The 26,495-nt window shown below is 39.0% G+C and overlaps 2 protein-coding genes across 3 annotated transcripts; one reads left to right on the forward strand and one right to left on the reverse strand.

Annotated features, from left to right (window-relative positions):
- Positions 1-2: 2 nt before the first annotated feature.
- Positions 3-13,141, forward strand: zhx3a (zinc fingers and homeoboxes 3a). 2 transcript variants are annotated; one of them, XM_026275658.1, is made up of 3 exons: positions 3-131; positions 8,335-11,441; positions 11,940-13,141. In XM_026275658.1, the coding sequence occupies exons 2-3, from the start codon at positions 8,497-8,499 to the stop codon at positions 11,971-11,973; spliced, it is 2,979 nt and encodes a 992-aa protein (XP_026131443.1). In that variant the 5' UTR covers positions 3-131; positions 8,335-8,496; the 3' UTR covers positions 11,974-13,141. The 2 variants fall into 2 exon arrangements, with proteins under 2 accessions (XP_026131443.1, XP_026131442.1); XM_026275657.1 differs by lacking the exon at positions 3-131 and adding an exon at positions 2,132-2,548.
- Positions 13,142-13,674: 533 nt separating this feature from the next.
- On the reverse strand, positions 13,675-25,753 carry top1a (DNA topoisomerase Ia). The gene is made up of 21 exons (XM_026275661.1): positions 25,591-25,753; positions 25,172-25,196; positions 21,964-22,060; positions 21,618-21,738; positions 21,400-21,446; positions 20,659-20,748; positions 20,076-20,151; positions 19,894-19,991; positions 19,595-19,710; positions 19,083-19,204; positions 18,870-18,992; positions 18,594-18,781; positions 18,372-18,516; positions 17,546-17,689; positions 17,113-17,298; positions 16,134-16,202; positions 15,896-16,010; positions 15,678-15,805; positions 15,462-15,556; positions 15,194-15,343; positions 13,675-15,107 (listed from the first exon to the last, which is right to left on the reverse strand). The coding sequence occupies exons 1-21, from the start codon at positions 25,621-25,623 to the stop codon at positions 15,005-15,007; spliced, it is 2,271 nt and encodes a 756-aa protein (XP_026131446.1). The 5' UTR covers positions 25,624-25,753; the 3' UTR covers positions 13,675-15,004.
- Positions 25,754-26,495: the final 742 nt, after the last annotated feature.

Here is a 26,495-nt window from a genome sequence, read left to right on the forward strand (position 1 = left end):
GCCCTGCGCCTATTGGCCAAGAGTTTGAATTCGGAGGCAAACAAAGGCGGCGTGTATGATTCTCCTCTGTGCTGTTGAATGTGAAGTACTCACGGTGGTGTTGTGAAACTAAATGGGCTCATAAAATACAGGTAATAATACACCATATAAACACCAATATAAAATCAGTTAAGATTATGGCGGCATTTCTAAGAAACCCTCCTCCAAAACTCCCATTCTTGCTTAACTCATAGATTGTTAGTGCTGCATATATATATGATTAATAACAATATTAATGTTGTTAATACAAATGTACTATACTAATCGTAATCGCTAATTTGCAATGGCAGTACAAAGCTAGTAAAAAATAAAATAAGCCATTGTATAATATATATATTATGCACAGGCACAAACTTTAAATACATTTTATTAGTATTAACTGAACATTAACTTTTTTTTATTGTTGCTTGAAACAATACAGTTTATAGAACACGCTTAGAATTATTTTAAGCCAGGCTTTTTAGCAGAATTGAAACAGTTAAACAATTATAAAACAGAATAATTCATATAATAGCAGTAATGTGTAAAGAAAACATATACAGCAAACCACTTTAACAAATATCTAAAATTATCAGCCTTTCAATGATATAGTTCAGTTCACTGACTGTGTCTTGGTTATATGGTATTATTATTATTCAATAGTTATAGCATATATATAGAGAGAGAGAAAGAGATATTATAGTTTGGTGGACAAAATTCATAAAAAGTTTCTGCTTTTAACTTTAGAACTAAGTGTTTAAAACCACCAAATAAAATCACTGCAAGAGAAACACATTTATTATTACTGAAATATAGTCACTGTGACATCAAACCTCAATTTCCTCTGTATAATATTTACAAAGCTAAACCATGTTCATCGTACATTTACACCATGAAAAATTTGTGCCGAGGCCTTAATGAAATAAAAGCCCAAACCGCATGGCAACCATCTCGTAATGGACAGTAGGTGTTTTCGGGCTTTATCCAATCAGATTCATCTCTGCCTGTGCTGTCAAAAAAAGAAAAAAAAAAAAAAGAAAAGAAAAAAAGCTGCATGTCTGAATGTGTAATTGCCACTGTGGCGTGAGGGGGAGCCCCTGGATAGCAGGTCTTCCACCACGTCCTAAGAAAGGAAAAGTAAAGACTTTGAAACATTAAACGTATTTATGATCGCACCTACAAGTATCGAGTATGAGTATCATACAACCTGTTGATAATAGACAGGATGGTGATTGTTGCACTCTGGTTGACTGGTTATCAATTCAGAGAGCACGACAGGAGGCTGTGGAAATCTCAGATTTACTTTCACCTTATATGACCCTCTCAAAAAGAAGTAGTAATCACTGTTTCTGAAACTGTTAATGGTTAAACTGGCAGAACCAAGGTAACGTTTGAGCACAGCTCTTCATATTTATCATCATTAGTAATAAAATGTATAAATATTTCTGGTGATTATTATCCAAAGATAACAACAGGAATAAAACTGGTAATTGTGGCAAAATAGTCTCTCTACCCAATCTGTAATAATAATAATAATGGCTATATATTTTTATACTTTTATAATATCTGTATTTAACAGTATGTTGCACAACATCAAAATAATCTATTCTATTCTAACCCATTGATAATAGGGCTACCAGTAATAATTGTATTCTGTTGCATATTGCATATTAATTTCCCTTGGCCATGGTTGTGTAGCACTGGAGATCATACTCTATTCTATTTTATTTCAGTATTAGTATGTACAGCATGCTGCGCACCAATTTTCAATTTGGTTGTGTGGCTAATAAGATTCTATTCGGTTCCATTCTGATCATGTGTATTCCGTTGCATGCTGAGTATCAATGGAGTTTCTATTCTATTCTATTCTATTCTATAAATATGAATTGCATGTTGCGCAACAATTTCCAGTTTGGTCTCATGGATATAGAGATTCTATTGTGTTCTGTTCTATTTTATTTTACTCTGTTGTAACACTGCGGGCAGCGTGTCGTATCTATTTCTATTCCGCACGGTGTGAAACATGTGTAGTAGCCTGTATGTAGTAGGCACATGCTCTCGGTCGGTTGTCTACTATGGTTGTTTTCCCCCCTCGTCCTTATACGACCTACTGACCGAAAGCGCTGCTCCATATTTCTGGCTATATTAGACATTTGCGCATGAGTCACTCCCTTCAGTGTGTCTGCTCAGCCCGTCCTAGAACAGAGAGGGGTAGGATCAGGATTTTGGGTTTGGGTGACGCGTTTTAATCACGTGCCCTTATTTGAGAGCGCCTGGCGTACATTTCTTTCCCTTCTCGCCACTCCAGCAGCGCCCATGTCAGCCGGGCACATACTCAGTGTGCCATAAAGCAGTAGATGCTCCTTATCGCGGTGACCCGACGGGTTCACTTTAGTTCACAGGGTTCATCTGAGGAGAGGTCTCGGCCCCTCCTGTTCCCCCGAGACCCGGAGCGGAGCGAAACCTAAATGTTATTTATTTCTGTATCAATAACGGATTTCCATTTGCAGTCACCAGAGCCGACGAAAAGGTAGGGAACTTTGACTTTTCAAAGAAGTGAAAGCGATTTCTTTAGGTGACGCGAATAGTCTTCAAAAGTAGTTTTAGTATAGAGAAGCGTGCCTTGTTATTCCACTCATATGCGGCGCGTGAAGTCGCCTCTATGTATAAAATGGCGACAGTAGATGGGAGTGCTTAGTTAAAAATTTTGGTAATAGCCAAAATGTTGCGCTGCGCTCCACACTCAAACTCGCGAGAAACGTCAAGCCGGATGGAGGTTACTAGTGCCTCAATACGAAGCGAAAGGGTTAACTTACCAGTTTGTTACAGTTTGTTACTCAGTGTTCTTGTCTGCTTCTAGTTTGATCATTCGCACGCTACAACGTGCCTATGTGATGTTACTATAATATAGTCTGTCCATTCCGGAGCGTCACGCGTCAGATTTCTACTTCAACCGGGGGTCAAAATGGGACCCGAGTCTAGGATTGATCGCCGGCGAGGAACCCGTAAATATTGGCGCATAATCGATTTCCAAAAGTGATCTTTACGATGACGAACCCGAACCTTTCGGGGGTGCCTATAGTTTAAAGCTGGTTCAGATCTAGACAAGTATGCGCTATCAACTGTTAATGGGTACAGAATGTACTCAAACTCGGATTTGAATCCAGATCATAACCCTGGCTCCGATACCACACAGAATAAATCATTATTTAGAATCACAGGCTCTCAGGGTGCTTCATATCTCAGCTCTCTGCCTCAAGCCTCTCTACAGTAAACCTCACTTTCTGATAAAGTACACTACTTTTTAAAAGTTAGCAGGCAGAATGACATGATAAAATGCGTTAGAAGGTCAGGATTCATGCTTTCTGTAGGTCCTTTAGCATGCAGTGTGTTTCGGGTGAGCGTCTGTTCTCTACTGGGAATAGTGTTCTGGTCTGCAGTGTTGTAATAAGGCAAGGCAATATTGCCTTTCATCCTGAATTTAAGCAATTAGGACAGCAAAGCGTTCAGAACGTGACCTTCCCAAAGTATTTGTGCCTACAGACTAAAGAAAATGCAATTTGTACATACATGAACAGTTTGCCCTTTATTATTGTGTCAGATTAGAACAGTGTGACGGCACAAAATGAAAGACTAAATGTTAAGTCGCCTGCGTGTGCACTTTATTGTATGCTGATTTCTGGTAAAAGCTGGGCATTTATATAATATTCCTTGAATTAAGAGAGGAGAATTGTCTGCCTAATGCCAGCTGGATTTCTAAGCAGAATTATAATTGCGGAGGCTCTATGTCCTCTATCCGTGCTATAAAAGCAGTCAAAATGATTAAATTATTTATAATGAAAAGCTCACTGTGCATGTAATAACAAAAATGCCCTTCTGTGATATCTCACATTACCTTATTAAATTTGTAAATCTAAAGAGTGGATGAATGTCATGGAGTAACAGACTGAAATGAGCTCAACAATAGGAGTATATCCCCAAAACCTTCCCTGAAAAGCCCGTATTAACCTTAAGTACTTTTCGACACAAACTTTTGGCTTAACGGCGGCGTGTCGGCCATATAAGTATTTCAGCTGCTCCAGCTCGGTTTTGTATGGAGGAGCCTGGCATTCACCGAGACCTGGCACTTGACTCAGTACAATTCATGGTGCTCCGCCATCTTTCTTTTTTGTAACTAATGAGTGTCGCACCGGTGATCAAACTCAGCACATCGCATCAATGAGTATTTCTCCCTTATTTGCAAAGAACTTTCTTTCTTTCTCGTGCGAATTTCTAAATCTTTTCCGTGATTTTAATTGCAGATTTTTTTTTGTGTCGCAAGACTGGCGAAGTAATTCGAAAAACGCAAATAGTGCCTTTTGTAAAATTCTGGGGTGCTCTTTTCATAAAATAAAAAAAAAAAATCTGCCATGATTGCGGGGCGGAAAACGGGTCGGATTCTCATTTGTTTCCAATTTGTATATTGGCATAAACAAATAGCACAGTCAAATAAAATGTTTGGAGTTTTATCTCCTTTGGGTTGGAGGGCTGTGAAAAATGTCCCCCAAGTGTGTGTTTTTTTTTTTGGTGAAGAATAGAGGATTTAGTCCCCTCTGTGTGTTGTGGGCAAGGAAAGGGAAAGGAGAGGGGTTGCTATGGCAATGTTAACACATGAGTGGCAGCGCAGACTGGCCTCCCAAGAGTCCGTGCAGCAGTCACCGAGGTAAGGGGGGCAAAGCGGGCACTTCTGATGGCACCGAGCTTTCTGTAGTACTCGCATAAGGTTCATTGACTGGATTTAAAGATAAACAGGGGCCGTCCAGGAATAGCTGATGGTACAAATGCCTATGTTGGTGGCATTTTGCTAATGAGTCACATCCTATAATGAAGGTGAACTGTAGGATGCCTCAGCAGTGCTTCAGTCTCTACATAATTAATGTGGACGTGTTTGACGCCGTCACTGATATAGCTCGCAAACAGTGCCGTACAATGATGGCATGTAGTCACATGCCCATCTTACATACTGGCACACACATTCGGGAAATATTTCAATGGCATGCAAGCATTGAGGGCACCGCATATGTTTTCCGCTTAGTGTCATATTACCCTCGTAAATGGGAGCGCCATTGTGTAAAATGAAGAAAAATGGACACGGCAACTTCATACGCTGACCTCCTTTTTTCTTGTATTTATAGAAATATAATTATTATAGCATGTGTGCACTGACCTTTGTTATGGCTTCTTGGCGTTAAACAAAAGTTTCATTCATGCAGCGCTTATGAAAGATGGTCATGTTAAAACCAACCGATATCCCTATAGGCTTATTCATATAAGCCTCGTCTAATAAAGCAGATCCAGTCTGAGAAATAAAGAGGACGTCCTGATCATGTCTGGGAGCACTGTGTATTTTAGGCCATAATTTTAGTTTTTTTTTTTTTTTTTTCCTGAATGGTTTTCTCCTTTATTTAAAAGACAGCTGGGACCAGTGGAAAAAAATATATATACACATGGACACCACATTGTCTTAATCCGAAATGTATTTATAGTCAAATGAAAGGCAAGCTCACGAAAATTCAGAGAAGTCTGAGAGATTTAATCTGCACACTTTATCTGGTGCCAATTTTTTTCACTGAGTTTGAAGTGGGATGTTAGGATATATACGCAGCAATGACTTTACTTCATATGATGGACACTTAGATTAACAGTCAATGCAAGATATTTACATAATTGTTAAAGCGGAACAGTAGGAAAAATGTGAACCGCAGATGAACTTTATCCTAAAATGCTCCCGCACTGCCTGAAGTGTGGAGGAGTACACCAAAAAAGAAGAGGATTTAGGAGGGTGTGTGTGTGAGCATATGATCAAATAAAAGAGAAGTGGGTACAATGTGGCATGTAAGAATACAAACATACTCGCAGCTTCAAAAAATGCGACTGTTTATAACAATCTGTTTATTTTAGACCCCTTATCATGGAATTTTTTTCCTGAGCACATTTTGTTGCTGCGCAGAAAACAGAGATTTTATTTCAGCGGCCTTATGAAAGATTTTCATGCTGGGAATCTATTGATATCTTTGCAGGCTCATTCAGCGTGGTCCCATGTAATAAAGGACATCCAGTCTGGGATGCTTCGGCCTTTAATCAATAATGAGAGAGGATCTTTTATTATGTAAGGCCCGCATTGCCAGGCCTTTGGCCTCACACTGCATTTAATACGGTGCATCACTATCTCAAATGTTCAAGCAGAGCCAGCCTTATTAAATGTGTAACACGTAACATGATGTAATATTTTAGTTTCGAGCTGCTCAAAGACGTAAATGTAGGTCAGCGTTGTTGTGCTAATTTTCAACCAAATGTACTGCATGCCTTGACTCCACAGGTTGCCTGGATAAAAAGGCCTCCGGTTTCTCTGCTAAAGCTTAGGCACACAGTAGCAGGATAGACTGTTTTGTGTGAGACTGGTTCACCCCGGTGCTGAAACACGAGGCCTCTCTTTCTGAGTTCCCTTTTCAATAGCTCACTGTCTGGAAACCTCTTGTCCTGTGTCTAATCGCACGTCTCGGTCGCCAGATAAAGCATCCCATTCTTTGATGAGTGACCTGTTTTTTTATATAACATTTTTGAACCATCTCCTGCTTGTCCGGTGCTAATCAAGCTAGTGGTTCAAATTTTGGGTGGTGGAGTCATCTCGATATTAGCATGTCTGTTGTGGTTAACTAGCATCTTATGGTTTATATTAGACGAATCTGGAGAGCAGATTTTTGTTACCATCTGAGAGAATGGTAGGTGCCCTCATTCATTCAGACGCACTCCACAAGATTTTAACTCTGCTTGAACTCAGTAACTTTGTAACAAAAATAAAACTCACGTTTCCATTACAAAGATAGATTTTTTTTTTCTATTCAGACCAAAGATTTTATACACACATTTATGAGCAATGTTAATATTATTAAGCAACTTTTTGTATAGTTTCTACTCTGAGATGTCTGGCACATTTTCAACAACCCCCGATTCATGTCAGGGGTTAACATCTATTGATGAAATCTGAGTGTTGTGGACTTGTAAGCAGGCTCAACATACAGTAAATGCCCATGCCTGGATGCAGGGAACCAGGATTACAGCATAAGATGCTGGTGACCTAGTTTTATTTTTATTTATTTATTTTTCTGGCAGGAAGGCAGCCGTCATGAGAAATAAAAGAGTCAGTTGCAAAAGAGTACGTCATGGCCATGTCTGAGAGCACTGTGTATTTTAGGCAGTGTTTTTACTTCTGAATGGTTTTATCCTTTTTTTTTTTTTTCAAGACAGCTGGCGATACTGAAAAAAATATATACACATGGACACCACATTGTTTTTACTCAAAATGTATTTGTAGTCTGATGAAAGAGAAGGTCAAGGAAATTTAGAGCTAAACACTAAACAGAAGTCTTGGGTGGTTTAATTAGAATCTTTTGCAGATGCATAATGCATGGAAAAACAAGTATTATATTACTAGATTTATTCACCACCAGCTAGTATTTAGCTGAAATATTGAAACTGCTCTGACAAGATGAACTAATTTATGTGCTCTGCTGATGGAGACAACACATTCTTTCTCAAATTTTTTCTAGTGCCATTTTAAGTATATATATATATATATGTGTGTGTGTGTGTGTGTGTGTTTACACGAATTAATTCATCATATAGTTTATGTTTCAAACATGCAAAGTCGACTACATATGGTAGATGTAAAAATTATTACAACATATTTAAAAAAAGATTTATTGTATTTAAAAAAATGTGAACCATGCATGAACTTTATCCTGAAATGCTCCCTTACTGACTGAAGTGTAGTGTGTGGAGAAGTGCAACAAAAATAAAAAGATTTAGAAAGCGTGTGTGTGTGTGAACATGTAGAAGTCACAGAGAACTGGGTTTGATGTGCTGTGTAGGAATACAAACAATCACATTTTTGGAAACAAACATTTTTGGAGTATATTTATAACAAGAACTTGTATCTTGCTATCTGTTTATTTAGGTCTCTTATAATGAAAACTTCTTACAAGCACATTTCGTTTATTTTAGTTGCTCATAAAAAAGAGATTTTATTTCAGCCCATCAGTATCACCAATGTTTCTGCTCTTAATGGTGAACTGTATTTAGCTCTACTAGGAAAGGGTAAATAGAATTTTACCTTCATATTAGTGTTTTGATTATAATAAACATTAAACAGTGGTTGGTCAGAACATTTCAATAACCTGTCTCTCTTTTAGAAATGTTTTTTTAATGCATATCCCATGCTGACATTCATTTTTTTGTTAGCGTTTTATATCAAAATGTCATGTTTTCTCTCCTTAGGTTCACAGGGAGTTGTTATTTCACTCTGTTTTACAATGGGAAGTCCTGATAGCTGAAAATTTCACCAGTTTCTGGTTCATCACGGCTGGCTGATGACACCTCAACTCCATACAATTCCAGTATTTGTTTCTAACTCTTCACTCATCTGCACAATCCTACACTATGGCCAGCAAGAGGAAATCCACAGTTCCCTGTATGATTCCATCAAAAAGCAAGCACATGCGGGAGGACATCATCCTAGGATGCTTACCTGAGCTCCTGCCCACAATACCCGAAGACAGCATCCTTAGTATTTCTTCAAAAGATGAGGATACACAACGATTCCATGATTTCTCAAAAGCCGAACCGAAGACTTCATGTTGGGAAAGGGGAACATATAGCTGCCCTCTGTGCTGCTTTAAGTCCGGAGACTTGAACCTGTTTCTTCACCATATGGACAACTGTCACATGGACTTTCATGCTCAACCAAACTTCTACTGCCTGCCTTGCAAGGTTTCAGCTGTGAAGTTTGAAGGCCTCGCTTTACATAACGCAAAATCACACCCTGAACTCCATTCAGCACACAAGAGAGTATCGTTGCAGGTAACCAAACGAGATGGGGCTATCACAGTGGAGCAAACCTTGTTTACAGAAGAGGATTTAAGTGAATCCGGAATATCCATTACCAAGACACCCATAATGAAAATGACCAAAGGGGGGCACAAAAAAATTGTTGTCTCCCATACTGTTGAAGTACACCGGGCTGAGCCTAGCAGCGACAAGCCTGCAACTGTAACCAATGGCACTTCAGTAAGGACCTTACCCCTAACAACATCACCACATATCATCGGTGGCATTAGTGCCTCTCCGGTCCATAAAATCCCGAACACGCTTGGGATACTAGGGATGCATAACCGTGGTCCTCTGTGGAACTCTAATCCGTCATCACCTGATTCGAACACTGATCTCCCAAAGGTCATGATCCCTCTAAGTAGCATCCCCACCTATGATCCAACCATGGATTTAAGCAGTTTTCTTAAGACATCTTTTGGTAAGTTCCCCTACCCTACCAAAGCAGAGCTCTGTTACTTGACGGTGGTCTCTGGCTTCCCAGAGGAGCAGATCAAGCTCTGGTTCACGGCCCAAAGGCTGAAGCAAGGGATCAGCTGGTCTCCTGAGGAGATTGAGGACACACGTAGAAAGATGTTCAACACTGTATTCCAGGTCGCACCGAAAACATCACACCACCAGATGCATAACTCCATTTCCCAGCAATGTGTTTCTGTTCAGTCAAACTCTTTGAGTTCTAACTATATACCGCAGATACCAAAGGGAAGTGTAATGGGTTGGAAAGGAGGGGTCATAGTCAGCCATCCTAGTGTGACCCAAGCCACATCCCTTAAGCATCAGCAGCAGCCAGTGGTCCAAACGCCACGGGTAAATATCCATCATGCTGTCATCACTAAGGAAACTGGAAATGAATTATCTTGTCGTACAGCTGAGAACTGCAACATTGTAGGCAGAGGAGGCAGCGTTAACAATCATGGACACACTGGAAAAGGTGAAACTGGCTGCAGCTCGTCCATAAAGACTGGCGTTAGCTGCTTGCCTGGCATTCCCAAAAGTCAAAATAACAGTTACAGTGAGGGCAGCATTATGACTCTGACGAACATAGTCAGGAAAATTGACTGTCATATCAATGACAGGAACGCAAATTGCACCAGCAAATCTAACATCAGTCCAACTTCCATTTATGGCCAACAGAAGGCATCCAGTAAAGCGAAAGAAAACAGCAACAGCAGCTTTGCCACCACCAGCAAATATAACAATGGAAGCACTTATAAAAGCACCAGCCACAGTACTATTTGCACTAAAAGGGAGGGATACATCTTAGACCACACCAGCAAAAGCAACGCTGACACTAGTGTCATTTGTAGCAGCAGCAACATACAAGCTGAAGAATTTATACCACCCCTTGCCCATATCCTGGTCCCACAGCCTGGAAGTCTCATGGATCCATCCCTTGGAAAGGGCAAGGTATTACCAGAGCAACCAGTGACTTTGAAGCAAAACTTTATTCATAACTCATTCCCAGAACAAAAGCAGTTTCTTGCACCCCAAGGTCAACCATACCACATACGTTCTTTGACAGACTCCCAGTCTGCTGTGGGGGGAACATTTAATAACATGCCCCAGAGCTCCCTTCAGTCTAGCCCTTCAGCAAGTTCATGTCTTCAGGAGGAAACGAGTCAACACTCCTCTCCATCCCCTTCTGCTCCTCAGGAGCAACATTCTCCAAAAACCCTGCTGGGAGCACCTCAGGTCCAGTCCACAGACTTTACTGCTGTCCACTACAAGGAACATGACCCCAAGCACTTACCTGCCTTAGACAAAGACTTTAACCAATCACATTTTGATAGAGAAAGATTGCACAGAAATATAGCGCAAAAAGAAAACGAGGGAAGGGTTTCTGAACAGCACAGCGGAATTACAAATACGTTTTACAAGGCTGACAAGAATGAGCATAGCAACCTGCTTAACACACTACATACCTTCACAAAAGATAACACTAACCAGGCTAAACAAGGCATGCCACTTTTACGACAATACATACAGGAAGTGGACCAATGGGAAAGCAACAGTGACTATCATGAAGAGCTGAATGTGAGCCCTATGAAGATAAACGTAATAGCGTTGAACAAAGAAGAGAGTTTGTACAAGACCAACAGCAAGCAGCTAATCAGCAAGCCGTTGGAGAACTTGATCAATGATGGTGGTCCCAGCCATAAAAAGCAGTCTACAGAAAGCTACCGGCATGCACCGGAGGTGGCTGAAGATGGTATATCTGATATAAGTAACACTGAACCACATCAACCAGATAACCTTGTGGGGCTTGAGACAGAGCAAGTTGAAAGCGATCTACGCCCAGAGCGGAAAATTATTTTTCAGAGTCTAGACTCTGAAACTCCTATGCTGCCGATAAAGAAAAAATCAAAGGAGGCTACGATGGATTTAGACAAACCAACTACAGGAGAACAAGACTACTGGGAGATAAAAGATGAGAAGCATCAGCAACCAATGGGCAACCAGAGTTTGAGGGGGCATCAAGCGCAAGACAGTCAGTCAAGGTAATGGCTGTAAACCATTGATCAGGTTATTTGAGAACAATAAAAACATCTAATTTTAAGTGTCTTCCCAAGAGACGCATTTGTAGTTTTTGTAGCAGCTGACTTGTTGAGTCTTCAATTGATGTCTACTACTCTTGGATTGTCATATCACATAACAGTGTTTAAGGTAATCAAAGTAGCACAAATTTTAAAATTAGTTTAATTGGGAAACGTGAATTAAATTATGTGCATATTAACAACATTTGGCTTTTTGATCAATTTATTTTGATTAGTCACTGCCATGCACATGATTATGTGCTTTATTTAAAAGGCTATTTTTGGCGTTAGTGAAGGCAGAGCTAATGAATTATAGATTTACTCAAAGTGTGTCTTAACGTGAATAAATGATGAAAATTTTGTGTAGCAAAGTGCCGGACTCTCGGGTCTCTTGTGGAGTTCATTGTGCGATGCTGTTCGTTGTGTTTGGGCTGGTCTTACACATCTTTTTCTCTCCAACAGGGACTGTCTGAGAGGAGAGCTTCTGAAAGTTTAAGGACTTCTCCCTGCCTGGCGGAGAGGCCGAGGATCTTGTATTCATCCTGAACATTACATTACATTACATTTTCTTTCAATATGACAGCCGATGAGATTGTAACACATTTGTGATGGTCAGTAGAATTGAGTTTTCGAAAGGTGGCCCAATCCAGAGAATAACCGCTACAAATGTAGGTCTGATTTGATTTAAGTAAATTCTGTGTAGGAAACTATGATGTATATGCTTGAAACTGCACTATTGAGGGTGTACTGGACGTTAGGAATGTCAGTTAGATATTGTGATGCTTTGTAAAATGTCAGATAATCAGCACTTCTGCAATGCCTTGGGTTTTATGATAGTCGTTGGGATATTCCAACCCGTTTTCCCTTCATGTCCAAATCAAATAAGTTCTCCATGGCTTATTTTTTTCACACAACATTGAGCAGTTAGCGACAAATCATGCACTATAACTCGCTTTAGTGGTGTCTGTCTGCACACACAATAAATTGGCCAGACATTGCCTTAAACGTCACCGTTCTATTTCTATGACTGGCTACATAAACAAGCTTTTCAGCAACTGTATTGATGTGTGTATAAATTGGGGATTTGAAATCCCAACAGAACTGCTGCTATATCTTCGGAGGTGTTTTTTTATAAGCATTAACAAGACTATTATATGTGAAAGCTTAAAAAAAAAAAAATGTTAATTTATGTTGGAGAAAGTTTAAAACGGTGTGCTTACAATCCGAGAGGTATTACAGTTCTCACAGACAGTCAGCTCAAGTGCTCTGCTAACCTGATATTCCATGTTTGAGTTGGGCTACGATATATAAATATATATAGTGTGTGTATATATATATATATATATATATATATATATATATATATATATATATATATATATATACACACACACTCACACACATTATGCATCATTTATATGCTGCTAAGTTCAGACCATCCAAAGTGAATAACAGGTGCTTTTCATCCTTTTTATTTGCATTTGTATCCAATGTGGTTTCTCCTTTAAAAGTTAACACATTAAAGATACTATCTGGACTTACAGTATTACCTTCCCATCAGTTCCCATTGTGCAGGTCTGTCTAAAAGAACACAGTGCACTGGAGTGTTATCCTTTCTTCACATTACAAATCTTTTGGTAATAAATGGAGAATGTCAAATTTAAGAACTGGCGTCTTGAATGCATCTCATGCCATTGAAAGATATACCCAACTTGGCAGAGACCAATTCTAAAGAAACTTCCAACAGCTTTCTTGGGCCAAAACAATGCACATGCAAATGGTCGACACACTGTCACGTAAATAATAAAGGAGCAGAAGAAAACTATCTTGAGAGAATAAATGATTAGAATACCTTCCTGAGCACAAGAGTCACAGAGAGGTCCCGGGTGCACTTTTCAAAAGGAATGAAACCTTGCCCAAGACTACAGCTTGGCTAATACATCATACAGGCCATTCTTCCAAGACAAACAGGCAGGGTCTTTTTACGCTCCCCCTCTGAGTTCTTCCTGAGGCCTGTTCTCAAAGCAAGACTCGGTGCTCATTTCACATGGTTCTGGGAACACAGGAAGTTCTTCAACCCATTATTTTAAGTGTAAAGCACCTTAAAGCATCAAGTTCTTGCAAAATCTCACCCGTCATGGCATGTGGAAGATGAAATAAGACTTGTGGATTTGGCTTTAAAAACACAACATGCAGGTTAGTTTGTAGGGTTTTATTTTTAAATAACCTACAATTGAGCAAAAGAAAAAAAAAAGAAAGAAAAAACCTTGATCAGAGGTTACGGCATGAGCTTGATAGGAAAAGGTTACATGGCTGCCACTAACAATTCTTTCCAGACTGGAGTGGAAAAAAACTAAACGAAGATTCTTAAAGTCCATATTAAAACAAGTATATCCTTAAATCTTGATACAATTACAAAAAAATAAAAATCATAACACAGACTTTGTTTTTGGCAATGTTGATTTCCCCTCACCCCCTTCAGAAATAAAAACCCTTTTGCCATTCCCTGAAATAATACATCCTAATAATGATATATTCAAGTAACAGATACAAGAGTTTCTTTTTTTTGCTTTTTTTTTTATCTTATGGAAACAGTCAATAAACCAACAGTTAGCATTACACATTAAGTTAAATCCAGATGGAGACTCAAAGCCATGAAGACACAATCTGTAGGATACTGGAGACAAGAACGGGGCACAAAAAGAAAAAAAGAAATTGGTTCACATTTACACTGGAAACAAAACCCTGATATATATGCTGTAACAAAAAATAAATTCACATTCTGCATGTTTAAGGAAATATAGTTGAAGCTGTAGTCCCCTGCAGCTCATCCAAGCATCCTACTTTGTGATCTGGACATAGTTTACACAAGAACTCCAGTTTAATAGTGAACAGTTCATGTAACGCTCACTCAAACACACAGCTTTTCATGGTCACATTTCCCATAAAATCACACCAGGTGTACACATTTCTTCTAAAAAGGCGTATGGGTGTACTTTAATTCTTAGATTTTTTTTTTTTTTAAATCTTCTATTAAAATATAGAATTCATTATTAATACAGGAGGGCTAAAAATACAGCAAAACTAAAAATGAAATGATCCACAAAGCAAGTTGTAGCTTAATACAGTAGCTATAGGACCATGTTAAGTTCATAGTTTTCAGACGTCCTTGAGCCCGTGTCCAGATACGGGAGGGGAGTGAGCCCGTAAAAGTGTTCAAAAGGTCAAGCCACTGATTCTCCAGTTCCTGGCTTAAAGACCATGCAACCTCGCGCAGAGGCCGTCCATACTTCATTCTTAAAAGACCGACCCAATAAAACCAACAAGATCACAGGTCACAGCCTAAAAAAAAATGTTTAAATCAGTCACCCAAATCATGACACTCGGGCCTCCTCGACACTACGCTTGCTTCACATGTTTTCCCTTGCCCGGTTCATAACCTGCTGGAAATCATCACTTACGCTAAAAGTATCTAAAAAAAAAAAAAAGGAAAGGGGTGGAGGGAGAAGTAAAATTGCAAAGAGGATTTAAAATTCATAGTCTTTCTCAGCCATGTCGATAGCCCAGGCAAATTTCTCACGCTGAGTTTTGTTGTAGATCTTCTCTATAGGGATGCCAAACTTCTTGCACCTGGAGCAGGAAAGAATAAAAAGGAATAAGACCCCAAAACAGACAAGGGACATCTTACTGCACAACATATGAAAGCGCCATCTCACCAGGCTACTGAGATACGTGGGTCCAAGTAGTTGAGCTTGGAGGTACCCAGGGCGATCTGCTTGTTCTCCTCCCGGTCGGTGGCCTGTACCTCCAGCTTCATCAGCTGCTCCTCGATCCTCTGCACGGCTTTCTTCTTGGCCTCCACGGCTCTGGGTTGCCAAAACAACCAACATTAAAGCAGCATACAATCACATACGAACGCACAATGAGAGTGTAAAGGGCCAAATTCAGTTGGGCGCCCCTTCAAGCAAATATTTTGACACTCACTTCTTGGATTTCTCATCTCTGCGTACTTTGGCGTCAGCCTTGGCACTCTTCAGTTCTCTTTTAGCATCTGCAAGCTGTTCCTTCTTTGCATCAATCTGGTTTTAATGAACAAGTGAATGCATGAAAGGCAAACATTTAGATGGTCCAACAGACCCTGCACTAACAAAAAAATACCAGCATAAAGACAACGAGGACAAGGTCACAAACGTCTCATACTTTTGTCTGAAGATTTTGCATGGACTTCTCAAACGTCTTGGGTGGTGCCCTCTGGTGGTTACACAAGATGGCTACTGCTCTGTTAGCACGATTGTAGGAAAGGATCTTTGCAGGAACATTGTCTTCAGCTGAACAAATAAACTTGAGGTCACATACCATGCATATCATGACCGGGTCTGTTAACTCAAGCATCTTTACATACGGTAAATGGTACTTACAGGTTGTGAGTTCATTCAGCTGCTGCTGTAGTGTGATGGATGCATTGTAAGTACGGAACACTTTCGCCGTAAGCCCATCCATCAGCTCCTGAAGATGCTTGTTCAAAATGGAGGTCTGCAAGAGAGGGAAGTCATGTTACATACAATTGTCTTAATTCAACGCATTCAGCTAAAGTTTTTTTTTCTTTCTTTCTCCTTGCAAGTAATAAATAACGGACTGGTGAAAGCACCGGCTTACATTGAGACGGTCAAAAAGGTCATCCTCCGGCTCCTTGTCCTCCATGAACAGCTGAAGGTTTTTGAAAACCTGTAACATTTAGACAAAGATTTTACACAAAAGACAGAACCAACACATCTTTGCTAATCAATAGCACTCAGATGAAAATTCTCTCATTTGTACACCAGTAATTTGAAAACCACATTTGATTTATACAGTGCCTTTCACAAACCCAAGGACATTTGCAACGTACAACAACAAAAGACCAAACACAATCAAAAAGAGAAATAAAAACAAAAACTGGCATGATTTGATGACTGTAGAGAAGCAACAAATTGAGCAACGACAAGCCAATGAATTTGAGTTTTCAAAATATGGGAACATGAAACTTCATGTGGCATCTACTACCCATGTAGCACAATCAAAACTCAGTAACAGTTAATAACTTGGCAACAAAGGTCCTGACTGCATACAACAGCATAATAAATCAATTCTATTGCATAGTGTGGTGCTAGACCGTGACAAGCTTTAAAAACTGAAAACAGGACTTGATTACATGCAATTCTGCAACCTCTGAAGTTGCTGAAGAATTTTTTGGTGTAAAGACACGGGCTGCGGAGTTTCGGATATATTAGCTCTGTTCCAAAACCTAATGAGACACCTCAGGCACCATCCTAACCGAAAAGGAACCTCATAAGCGACTGATTTGGAATGCTCCATCTCAGGAGCAATCTGTGCAACACTCAAGAGCGCTGCGGACCTATGCGTAAGCTTTTCAATACTGAATTAAGTATTTATAAATGCACATTTAGTTTTCCTTGTACAACATCTTGGGGAAACAACTTTTTTACAATAATTTACCAGACTAACCTAATCTGAAGAAAACATGCAATATGGTCTTATTTAACTAAAATGAGCCTTCAGAGGTTTTGATGCCTTAAAAAACATCATCTCTGTAGGGGAAGGTGGCGGTGGGGGCTTGAGAAACACTACAACTTACCCTCTTCTCAACGGGGACTTTGTTGTAGTATCTAATGGAGTCTTTACCAAGGAAGTCGAACTCCACCACATACTCCTGGCCGTCCATCTCTTGATGGAGAGTTAGATGTTCCACTCTGAGTGAGCAGCAGCCCACTGTGTCAGCCGTCTCTCCTTCCTCCTTTTCATTACCTGCTCTCAGAGCCAGCTATACCAGAGAAAATGGAGATGCATAACACCGTTCTGCTTTTCAACTTCTGCTTTAGTTCAAAACGATTCTACAAACGTAACAGTAAATGTACTCCCTTTGGAGAAAAATAAAAGACTAACTGAACCAAATGCACTTACTCTTTAAGTGCTTTTAAAGAGTAATTTTTAATTAACCTATTCATCACAAGCTTTCAGGGTCATGGGTTTGACGTGAAGGATGTTACATTTATCTAAGCAATGCAAACCTTGTCAATGAAGTAAAGAGCAACAGCACGCTGTCTGATCCTCATCTCTTTGGATTTCCAATCCTCACGGTATTGCGCACGGATCCGATCCACACACTTTTTCAACTTACGGGCCATTTCATATTTCTGCCAATCCTTCTCTCCCTGCAAGAAGCAACACGTAGGATACACCAATATTAAAATTATCACCAAAACCAATAATTAATTTCATATTATGGCAGAAACTGAAAGGACTAATATCTATTCTACGGTCTATGAAGATTTATTGGTTAAACTGACGTAAAGACAGGGATGGAACCAATGTACAATACAGTTCAAAAGTTTGGTGTCAGTAAGAATACAAAAAAGGATTTTATTCAGCAAGGATGCATTAAATTGAATCAGATTTTTACAAACTATTTTAAACAACAGCATTTTTATAATCTGTCCCACTTTATATTTAGTGGCCTTAACGATGTACTTGCATGAAAAAATAAGTGCAAATGTTTGTGTTATGTTTATATTGTATTAGAGAACACTTTTGCGGCTATCAAGGTGGGATACGATTAAGGTTAGGTGGCGTGGGTAGATTAAGGTGTAAGGGATGAGTCAACAGTGTAACTATAAATGTAATAACATGCAGGCTTATACATTTTATATAAATGCACTGTAAAAACATGCATGTACACAATCAATTATTAATTTAATTCTAAGTACATAGTAGTTAAGGCCACTTAATATAAAGTGGGACCAAATAGGAGGAAATACAATCCTTGGCTAAATCAGTGCTTAGAGAACCCAAATTCTATTTCAATAGCATTCCTTCAGTCATGTGCTTATTTTTTACCTTGATCCTCGAACTGGGGTTCAGCATGATGTATTTGATAGAGCCTTGGATATTCTCAGTCCAGGACACCAGCCACGTCACCTTGTTATCATGACGCACCTCCTTCCACTTTGTCCCAGGTGGTGGTTTAGGATGCTTCGAGTCCCTATAATGAGACGGAGATGATGTAAAGAGGTTTCAAACCAAATGGACTGATGTCGGACTGTTACGAACACTCCTTACTTGCTGCAGTTAATGATAATGTCCTCAGGACGGATACGGCGCTTCAGCATGCCCATTTTCGGATGGTCACCTCTGCCACGGAACAAGCCTGGAGGCTCAATACGGAAGTTAGCAATGCGCTCTTTGTGATTGTCCATGAGACAGAAGCCATACTCCTGTAGAATGCGCTCATTCTCCTCTTTAATTTTCTTGAAGGGAAAAAAGAAAAAAAGCACTAAAAACAACACATGCCAAAATATCACCAAAATCATTTTAGAAATCATAGGTAAACTGTACCAGTTTCTCTTCTTTCGTCATGGCCTTCCTGGCTTCAGATTGAGCTTTGAAATATTCACTCATTTCAGCAAAGTCACACTTGTTCAGATCTGTGAGTTTGGATTTCTCTTCAGATGTCATTTCCTGCAAGTGACAAGATCGTGCAAGATTAATACAAGTCATAAGCAATTATTTAAAAAGCAAGGGGGAAAGATGACAGATTGTCAACATTACCTTCCTCCAGTCTTTGAAGAAGTTTTTCCGAAAAACATCCTTAGTTGTGTATTCATGGTCCAACATTTTTGCGAAGAAGGTGGCCACTTCCTCTGCACCAGGGCTGAGTTTCATGTGTTTTCCTATTGAAGGACCAAAAAAATAATATAAAAGCAGTTTGAGAACAGCAGCAAAAGAACACAATGCATCTTTTTATCAGGACTTTACAAAGTTATTACAGCCTTAACACCTGAATGTAGTAAAGCCAGTTATAGAAGATAAAAGCCTACATCCAGAATAAAGAACTTTGAGTTTGGTTGGAAAATTCGACATTATCTTTAACAGACCAGTGGAAACAAAACACAGACAGGGCACGCATGTTCAACATAACAAAGGTGTTTAAAACATCTGAGGTTTATACGACCTAACACCTGCTTCTCTGACAGTTTTGATGGAAATCCAACCAGAGCAACCCCTGAATAGAATGATCCATCAATCCTCGTGAACTGCCATTGAGTCATTAAAGGACGTACCGTCATAATAGAACTTGACATTGCTGGGAAGAGGCTCATATGGTGGTGCAAATACAGGCCCTTTGTGTTCCAAAAACTTCCATTTCACGCCATCTGTGTACCTCTCTTCCTCCCACCTAAATGGTATGAAAAAGCACAGTGATGGAAGGATGTAAACCAACATCCCAACAAAAGCAACCAAAATGGATGTGCAAAGTGCAGGAACAAGGACATTTGTGATCGGCAACATATCCCCGAATAAATCAGAAGACGAGGAGTCAGCCTACAATTACTTAACAATCGGAGGATGTGAGACTAACCATTTCCACTTCTCTTCAGGCTCTTTTTTGGCTTTTTTCTTGCCATCTGTGGCAGCTTCTCCTTTCTTGTCTTTTGTCTTCTTTTTGGGCTTAATGTCCTATGGCAAATCAAAAGATTCACATTATGTTTAAAGACAGTTTTTGTAAAGTGTATCCAGGAGAGATAAGCTTCATCCACTAACCTCATCTTCCTGTTTCCGTTTCTTTGCCTTCTTTTCGCTTTCCTCTGTTTTAATTTTTTTGGGTTTGAACTCGGCACTGAAGAAAACAAACGTTAAGATGTCAGGTATTTCCACACCTTTCATTCACTATATAATCAGCTCTATTCGCTCTAAAGCCCCTATCACAACAAGAACGATAACTATATTAGCGTCCACACCAGAGAACGATATCGTCCGTTTATTCTGAGCGCACGCGAGTCTGCCGCTTTAAATCCTCGAGCTCGTTACAGCAGGATGGATTCTGATTGGATGTCAATGTTTATATCGTTCATGCGCTGGAAAAATTTTTTTTCTGAAAATGATTCCAACGATACCATTTCTCTACACCTTTATCGTTATAGTTGTAGTGTGGACTCTGCTATTCTTTAATATTGAAAACGATTTTTAGAACTATATCTTTATAGTTATCGATCTTGGTGTGAACGGGCCTTTATGCTTCACATTTTAAAGATGAGTGAATCAATGTGCTTTCGTGACTGAAGAAGATTGAAAGGTTCTTGTCACATGCGAGTTCAAGAAGGCCTGCAAATGCATTGTCACTTACTCGTCATCATCGCGCTCTCTCTTCAGAGACTTCTCGTGTTTAGGAGAGTGGTAAAAGCCATCATTCTCAGGTTCAGACTTGATGAAAGGGCTGCGTGAAGGATAAGACAAGCATTATTCATTTTCTTGCTCATCTGATCAAAATTGAGAACCCCTCTAAATTGTCACAAGATAAATTCATGCTTCTGATTATGGGATTAAAACCAAACAGTTGATCTTGAAGGGATCATATAAGGAAATTAAATTTTACTTAATCTGTTTAGAAACTTCACTGTAGAATGAAAACATACTGTAACTTTCAGAACTCAAATGCTCCCAGTACAAAACAAGCAGCTATTGAAAGCTTGAAGTGATGACTTCAGAAACCCAAAGTATTAACATTTGAGCCCAATTTACATAATTGCACCTATTTGGTGTTTAGAGGAAGTATAGATACCATTACACCAAACAACAGAAGATTAAGTGTAAAACGGTGCAGGAAGTTCACTAATAGTATGGGGTATGTAGCAACTTGATTCCCAACATGGAAAATGAAGTGTGCTTCTACTTATTTCAGTCTGATTCCAATTTTAGTTGCCAATTTTCCTACATATTTTTTTTTCTTCATAATTTCATATAGTCATGTCATTTAAAAAAAAAAGAAAAAAAAAAGAGAAAAACAAAGAGTGAGTTATATGATTCCTTTATAATAATAAAAACATTTCAGAGCTACTCGAGGCATATGTTATAGTGGTGTTCTTACCTTCCAAATCCATTCTCTTTCTCTTTTTTAGGCTTGCCATCGAAAGGCTTTTGAGGAAGGAAATAGAATAAAATAAAATCACATACAACAGAAAGAGGTCAGTAACAGCACTCAATAATGTGTGAATCACAAAAGACTATTTACAACTCCTCCAGAGCCAGAGGATTTAGCTCAAATAAAACTGTTGCAATGTGAAAGTAACAGAGGCCTCTGCCCACCCTTTCCTCCTTCTTCTTCTCTTTGTGTTTGTCCTTCTGCTTGTCTGAGGATCCATCTTTGAGCTTCAGCCTCTCTTTATCTTTATCTCTGTGCTTTTTATCCAAGGAGTCCCTGTGTTCGCTGCCAAAACGCAATAAAACATGCCGTGATCTAATTGTCCATCAACAAAATCAGCTCCAAATAGATGAGTGTTTACAAAGGAAGTTGCAGTAAAGCCAACATTCCTTCCTGTGGTCTGAACACTGAAGGCCACGCCCTGTTTATCAAACACACCCAATATAGAGCAAACTAGGCTATAAAGGGCCTATATATCAACCATAGGAGTGAATGACAGTGACGTCATACCTGTTGCTGTACTTTGATTTCTCACGTTCTTTGTCTTTCTTGTGGTCCTTGTGTTTGTGTTCTTTGTCCTTGTATTTATCTTTGTGTTTGTGAGAATCTGCCAACAAAGAAATTAAAGATAAAGTAGCACATTCAAAAGGCAACGAACACCTGGCAAGAGTACGTCCCTGGAACAGGAAAGAGATTCAAAGGAAGGGGTTAGAAAGAGTACAAAAGAAAGAAGTCAAACAGACCTCCACATTGAAACTGTTTTACTGCTATAGGCATTCACAAAACCTAGGCAAAGAATAAGATGGTAGCTCATTGGAAACATTATGGCGGCTCATTTTGCTCACACCTGGATGAGAAATCCATTTCAGAGTGACCTGCACAAGCCTGCCAAACCCTGAAGACCATTTACAGACAACTGGTTTGAAATAAGTAAGGCATGACATATTTTGGGTTGTCCTCACCCGACCTACTGCAGACACATTAGTCACATCTTGTAGATTTTGGCACTTTACCTCTTGACGTGAAGCGTCCAGTTTTCACTCTCAGCTATGCATGGTGTTTATAGAGGCCCCATTCTTTGCAGACTGTTTACTCAGAGAACCAATGCTTTAGGAAATGTGTAGGTTGGTAGGCCGGATTGGGTTGCAAGAGGGCCAGGCATATTCTACTGACACTGTATCGGACAGTGAGAAAGCTGGAGGTGTTTTGTAACAGGCCTCCCAAAAGGGGAAAGCAAAATGAGAGCTCTTTCTGTCGCGAGGACCAAAAGAATGAACAGGAATTCTACGAGGCTTCGGAATCCAAATGAACTCAAATGTCATCTTTTAAGAGCACAGATAAACAATGAACCTCATGTTACAGTAGGATGCATTCAAGCATTAAGAGGGACAGGAGTGCTCGGTTAGGACATGAAATCAAATCATTTATCTTCCACAGTACGCATGAGCGCATTACCAAACGTGACAAACCTTTCCCTACCTCTAGATATGCATCCTTAACTGAACTCCTGTACAGGCATACATTCGTAAATATGCATGGGGTTACATTTAAGCCTTAATTTATATAAAAAAAATTTTATAATAATACATATACATGTAAATATACATATGTGTCATGTATGTATATATATATATATATATATATATATATATATATATATATATATATATATATATATATATATATATATACATAAAAAAATGAAATCCTCCCTATGGGCCAACCATTCAGCATGTTCATTTTGCCCTTCAGCAAAACACATGCACATCTGGGACTGTGGAGAACTTGTTTGTGAACTGTACCATCTAGTGGACAAGTTCATTGTCAGCAGAACTGTTACATGCTGGAGCTTCATAACAAAAAGCAAACTCAAAATAAAGTCGAAATAAATTCGATGACTGAAAGAAGCCATTTGACTAAAAAGAACATACTGAGGTAAATCAACCAAAAGAAAAATTACTTCCAAACAATTTTACACAAAGTACATGCTAACAGTACACAAAAACGGTATTCGCATAATTTTGAAGACTGCTAGGCTAACACTCATTCCCTCAGATCTAATAAAAAAAAAAATCCATTATCATAACATTTTTATTATATAGTTTCTGGTACACATTACCCATGCAAATGAAGTAAAGCATGGGAAGACTATGTAGAATGTGCAAAATAAAGCAATGTTACTCAAATCATGTTATTGTTTATTAAATACATTGTCTAATTTTATGTGCCATGCCCGAGCATGGGTTTACGTTTATGTTAAGCACTTGGTGGGTGTTCAGTGGAATGACGATGTTAACATGCAGTGTGTGCATCAGCACAGCCATGGGTTAAGCACCCTAGCTGCCCTTATGAGGAGAAGCATCATGAGGCCTTATCAGAAGCATCATGCCCATTCAAAGTAAGGATGGTGTGGATTTTAAAATGGAACAAAAAAAGATAATTTATGAGATGCCTACATAATTACTCTAGTTAAAAAAAAAGTGACAAAAAAAGGGTGACAAATCATTTAGCCTAATTCGCTGAAAAAATTAAAAAGTAAATAAATAAAAATCAGACAACAAAAGGAAAATGCAATCACACTCACGGTCTTTAATGTTCAGCTGCCATTTTGAATAGTTTAAATTATAACTTTAATAATAATTATATTAAAATATAAAGTGTCAGAAATGTCAATGATGCCCCTATTAAAGTCAAGTGCATAATATTCTTGTCTCATCACCTAACTGTGTGTCTGAAATGAGAATATAATTAATTTAGGTAGTTTACATTTATGTTCATGTATAATAAACTAATGGTTAACAATTGGCACCTAAATGATGCATTGCATAAAACAAAAAGAAACATGTGTCTAGTGATGTGAAAGTGCTTAAAAGTTTTGCCAAGACTGAACAGAAATGGGGAACAACCACACTGATCTTTTGAAGGTTTAAAAAATAAAAGCTACAATTATAAAAGCAATTTTATTTTGCAATACCTTTGGTTGGCCATGTTTTGAACCTACATTACCAAACTGGTCTCACCAGTGACACTTGTGTGGTATCAGTTATAGGTCTATTGAAATCCCACAGCACAGGCTCATTCAAGTTTATAAAATCTTACTGCAAGTAATAATCTGATGCAGATTATATTACAGATTAGCTCATAAGAATAGATGAGTTTTAAAGAAGCCAAATTCCTGGAAAATTGCAGTTACTGATTTGATTTGTAAACGTGCATTTTTAAGCACATTTCATCGAATAAAGGTTTTTTTGAGGTTGAGGCTTTATTTTCGTGCGTGGATCCGGAACAGGTCACGCACGTTTCTCAAACCTTCGCCTCCATAATCACGTCGATGTGCATTTAACGTGCACTCCACACAGACCGCTAGACAGAGAAAAAAGAAAATGGCGCAGAGACTAAGTCCTCAACCCCAAACCCTCACTTTCACGAGCCTCGTTAGAGCGTTTTTCTAACTCCACAAACGACCAAGCTACACGAACTGGCAAATAGTCTCATTTTCTTTCAAAATCGCCGCTTTTCGTCGATTTTAAAGCAACGGAAATACGATTTTTAAGGGCTCAATGTGAACAATAGACGCCTGTCAGTGAGCGAGAGGGGACTTAGTCTCTGGGACGCCATTTCTGTCCTTAAAACTAACTGGTCGTCAAGAAAGCTACGTGCGATCACGTTAGATGTGTAAAGCGTAAAATTTTATTTTATCTTAATGTGGCCAACTCACCATTATGTCTGGATCCCGAGTCGATCTGCGGAAAAACAGTGGAATATAAGTTAATCGTGCCGTGTCAAGAGGCTGCTAACTTTCAACTTGATGCTAGTCGGAGGGTTAGCACTCAAGCTAACAAGCCTGTTCATAAAACAGCGTTTAAATACCACCGCTGCGTTTGACATGGGAATATATAAAGTTTTAATTTCCAGAATGACGCATTTAATAGGACACGTTAATGTAAAATAAGCGCCAAAGGACAGCAAGAGCTGAATATATAAAATTACTATATTCAAAGCCGACTTCTAGTGCCTGTTAGCTTAGCATGCTGGGGGAAAACTGCCGCTGCGGATGAATTTAAACAGCCGAGCTAGTGACTACAAACCCTCAAGAAAAAAAAAACTATTACTGACGTTAAATCACAAACACTTTACCTGGGAATCGTTGTGGAAATGGTCCCCACTCATTTTTATGGGTCTTATTTTTTTAAATAACACAGTTAAAAGCCTGTTAAAGTAAAATGCCGGCGAGGAGCTGTAGGCAGAATGAAGAAAGACACAGTTGTGTAACAGACCAAGCCCGAGATTCGAAGCACTGCGCATGTCAGACGCGTTTAAAAGGATAAAAAGGCGTTTTTTCCTGCCAGGCTCCTCCCACACCGCGTGCCCGCTCAGCTCCGCTCTGTGACGTCACCCTAATTTACTATGGTGTTAAAGCCACGTGGTACCAGCGAAGAGAGTCTTGCTGAAAGAGTTGTGAAGATCAGTAATAATTTAAAAAATTACAATAATAATAATTTTTTTACATTTGACTTGATAAAATATTAGCTACAAAGCCTCCTATCACATACCCAGGTATTATTTACTTTTTATACAGTAGAATAATACAAAAAGACATACGGGGGACTTTTAAACATAGTTGATTTTTATTTTATTCAGTCCTCCTTAAGGTTACTTGCAGCTACACATATATTTTCATACACTGAGATGAGTTAGGTTTTTCAGAAGTTGTGCTGCCATGTGTTTCTTATCATTTTAATAAATCAATACTATTAGAACTATTTGTTTCAATGCCTTTGTTATCATAGAATCCCTAACAGTATTTTGTGTGAGTGCTCACTAACACAATGCTTTGCTTCTCAATGGCCACATTTATCTTTAACCTGCAGTAGGCCTATCTCTGTCCAGACAACAGATGTACAAAGGCGGAAATTGTTTTGCAATCACGTGTTATGTATGATCTTTGTGTCTTTAACAACTGTCATAATAAATGTATAACCTTAATATGATTCACTGTTAACAATTTAAAGGTCAATGACAAGGAACTGCCATAGGATACT

The sequence above is a fragment of the Carassius auratus genome, chromosome 11 (assembly GCF_003368295.1).
Source record: "Carassius auratus strain Wakin chromosome 11, ASM336829v1, whole genome shotgun sequence".
Classification (NCBI taxonomy): Eukaryota; Metazoa; Chordata; class Actinopteri; order Cypriniformes; family Cyprinidae; genus Carassius; species Carassius auratus.

Bases quoted from the DNA above. Each gene is read 5' to 3' on its own strand.
- zhx3a (XM_026275658.1), top strand. From the start codon at position 8,497: ATGGCCAGCAAGAGGAAATCCACAGTTCCCTGTATGATTCCATCAAAA. The intron at 11,442-11,939 runs GTAATGGCTGTA...TCTCTCCAACAG, and splicing joins GCGCAAGACAGTCAGTCAAG to GGACTGTCTGAGAGGAGAGC.
- top1a (XM_026275661.1), bottom strand. From the start codon at position 25,623: ATGAGTGGGGACCATTTCCACAACGATTCCCAG. The intron at 18,517-18,593 runs GTAAGGAGTGTT...GTCTCATTATAG, and splicing joins ATTATCATTAACTGCAGCAA to GGACTCGAAGCATCCTAAAC. The intron at 16,203-17,112 runs GTAAGTTGTAGT...TAAATGTTACAG, and splicing joins AAGTCCCCGTTGAGAAGAGG to GTTTTCAAAAACCTTCAGCT.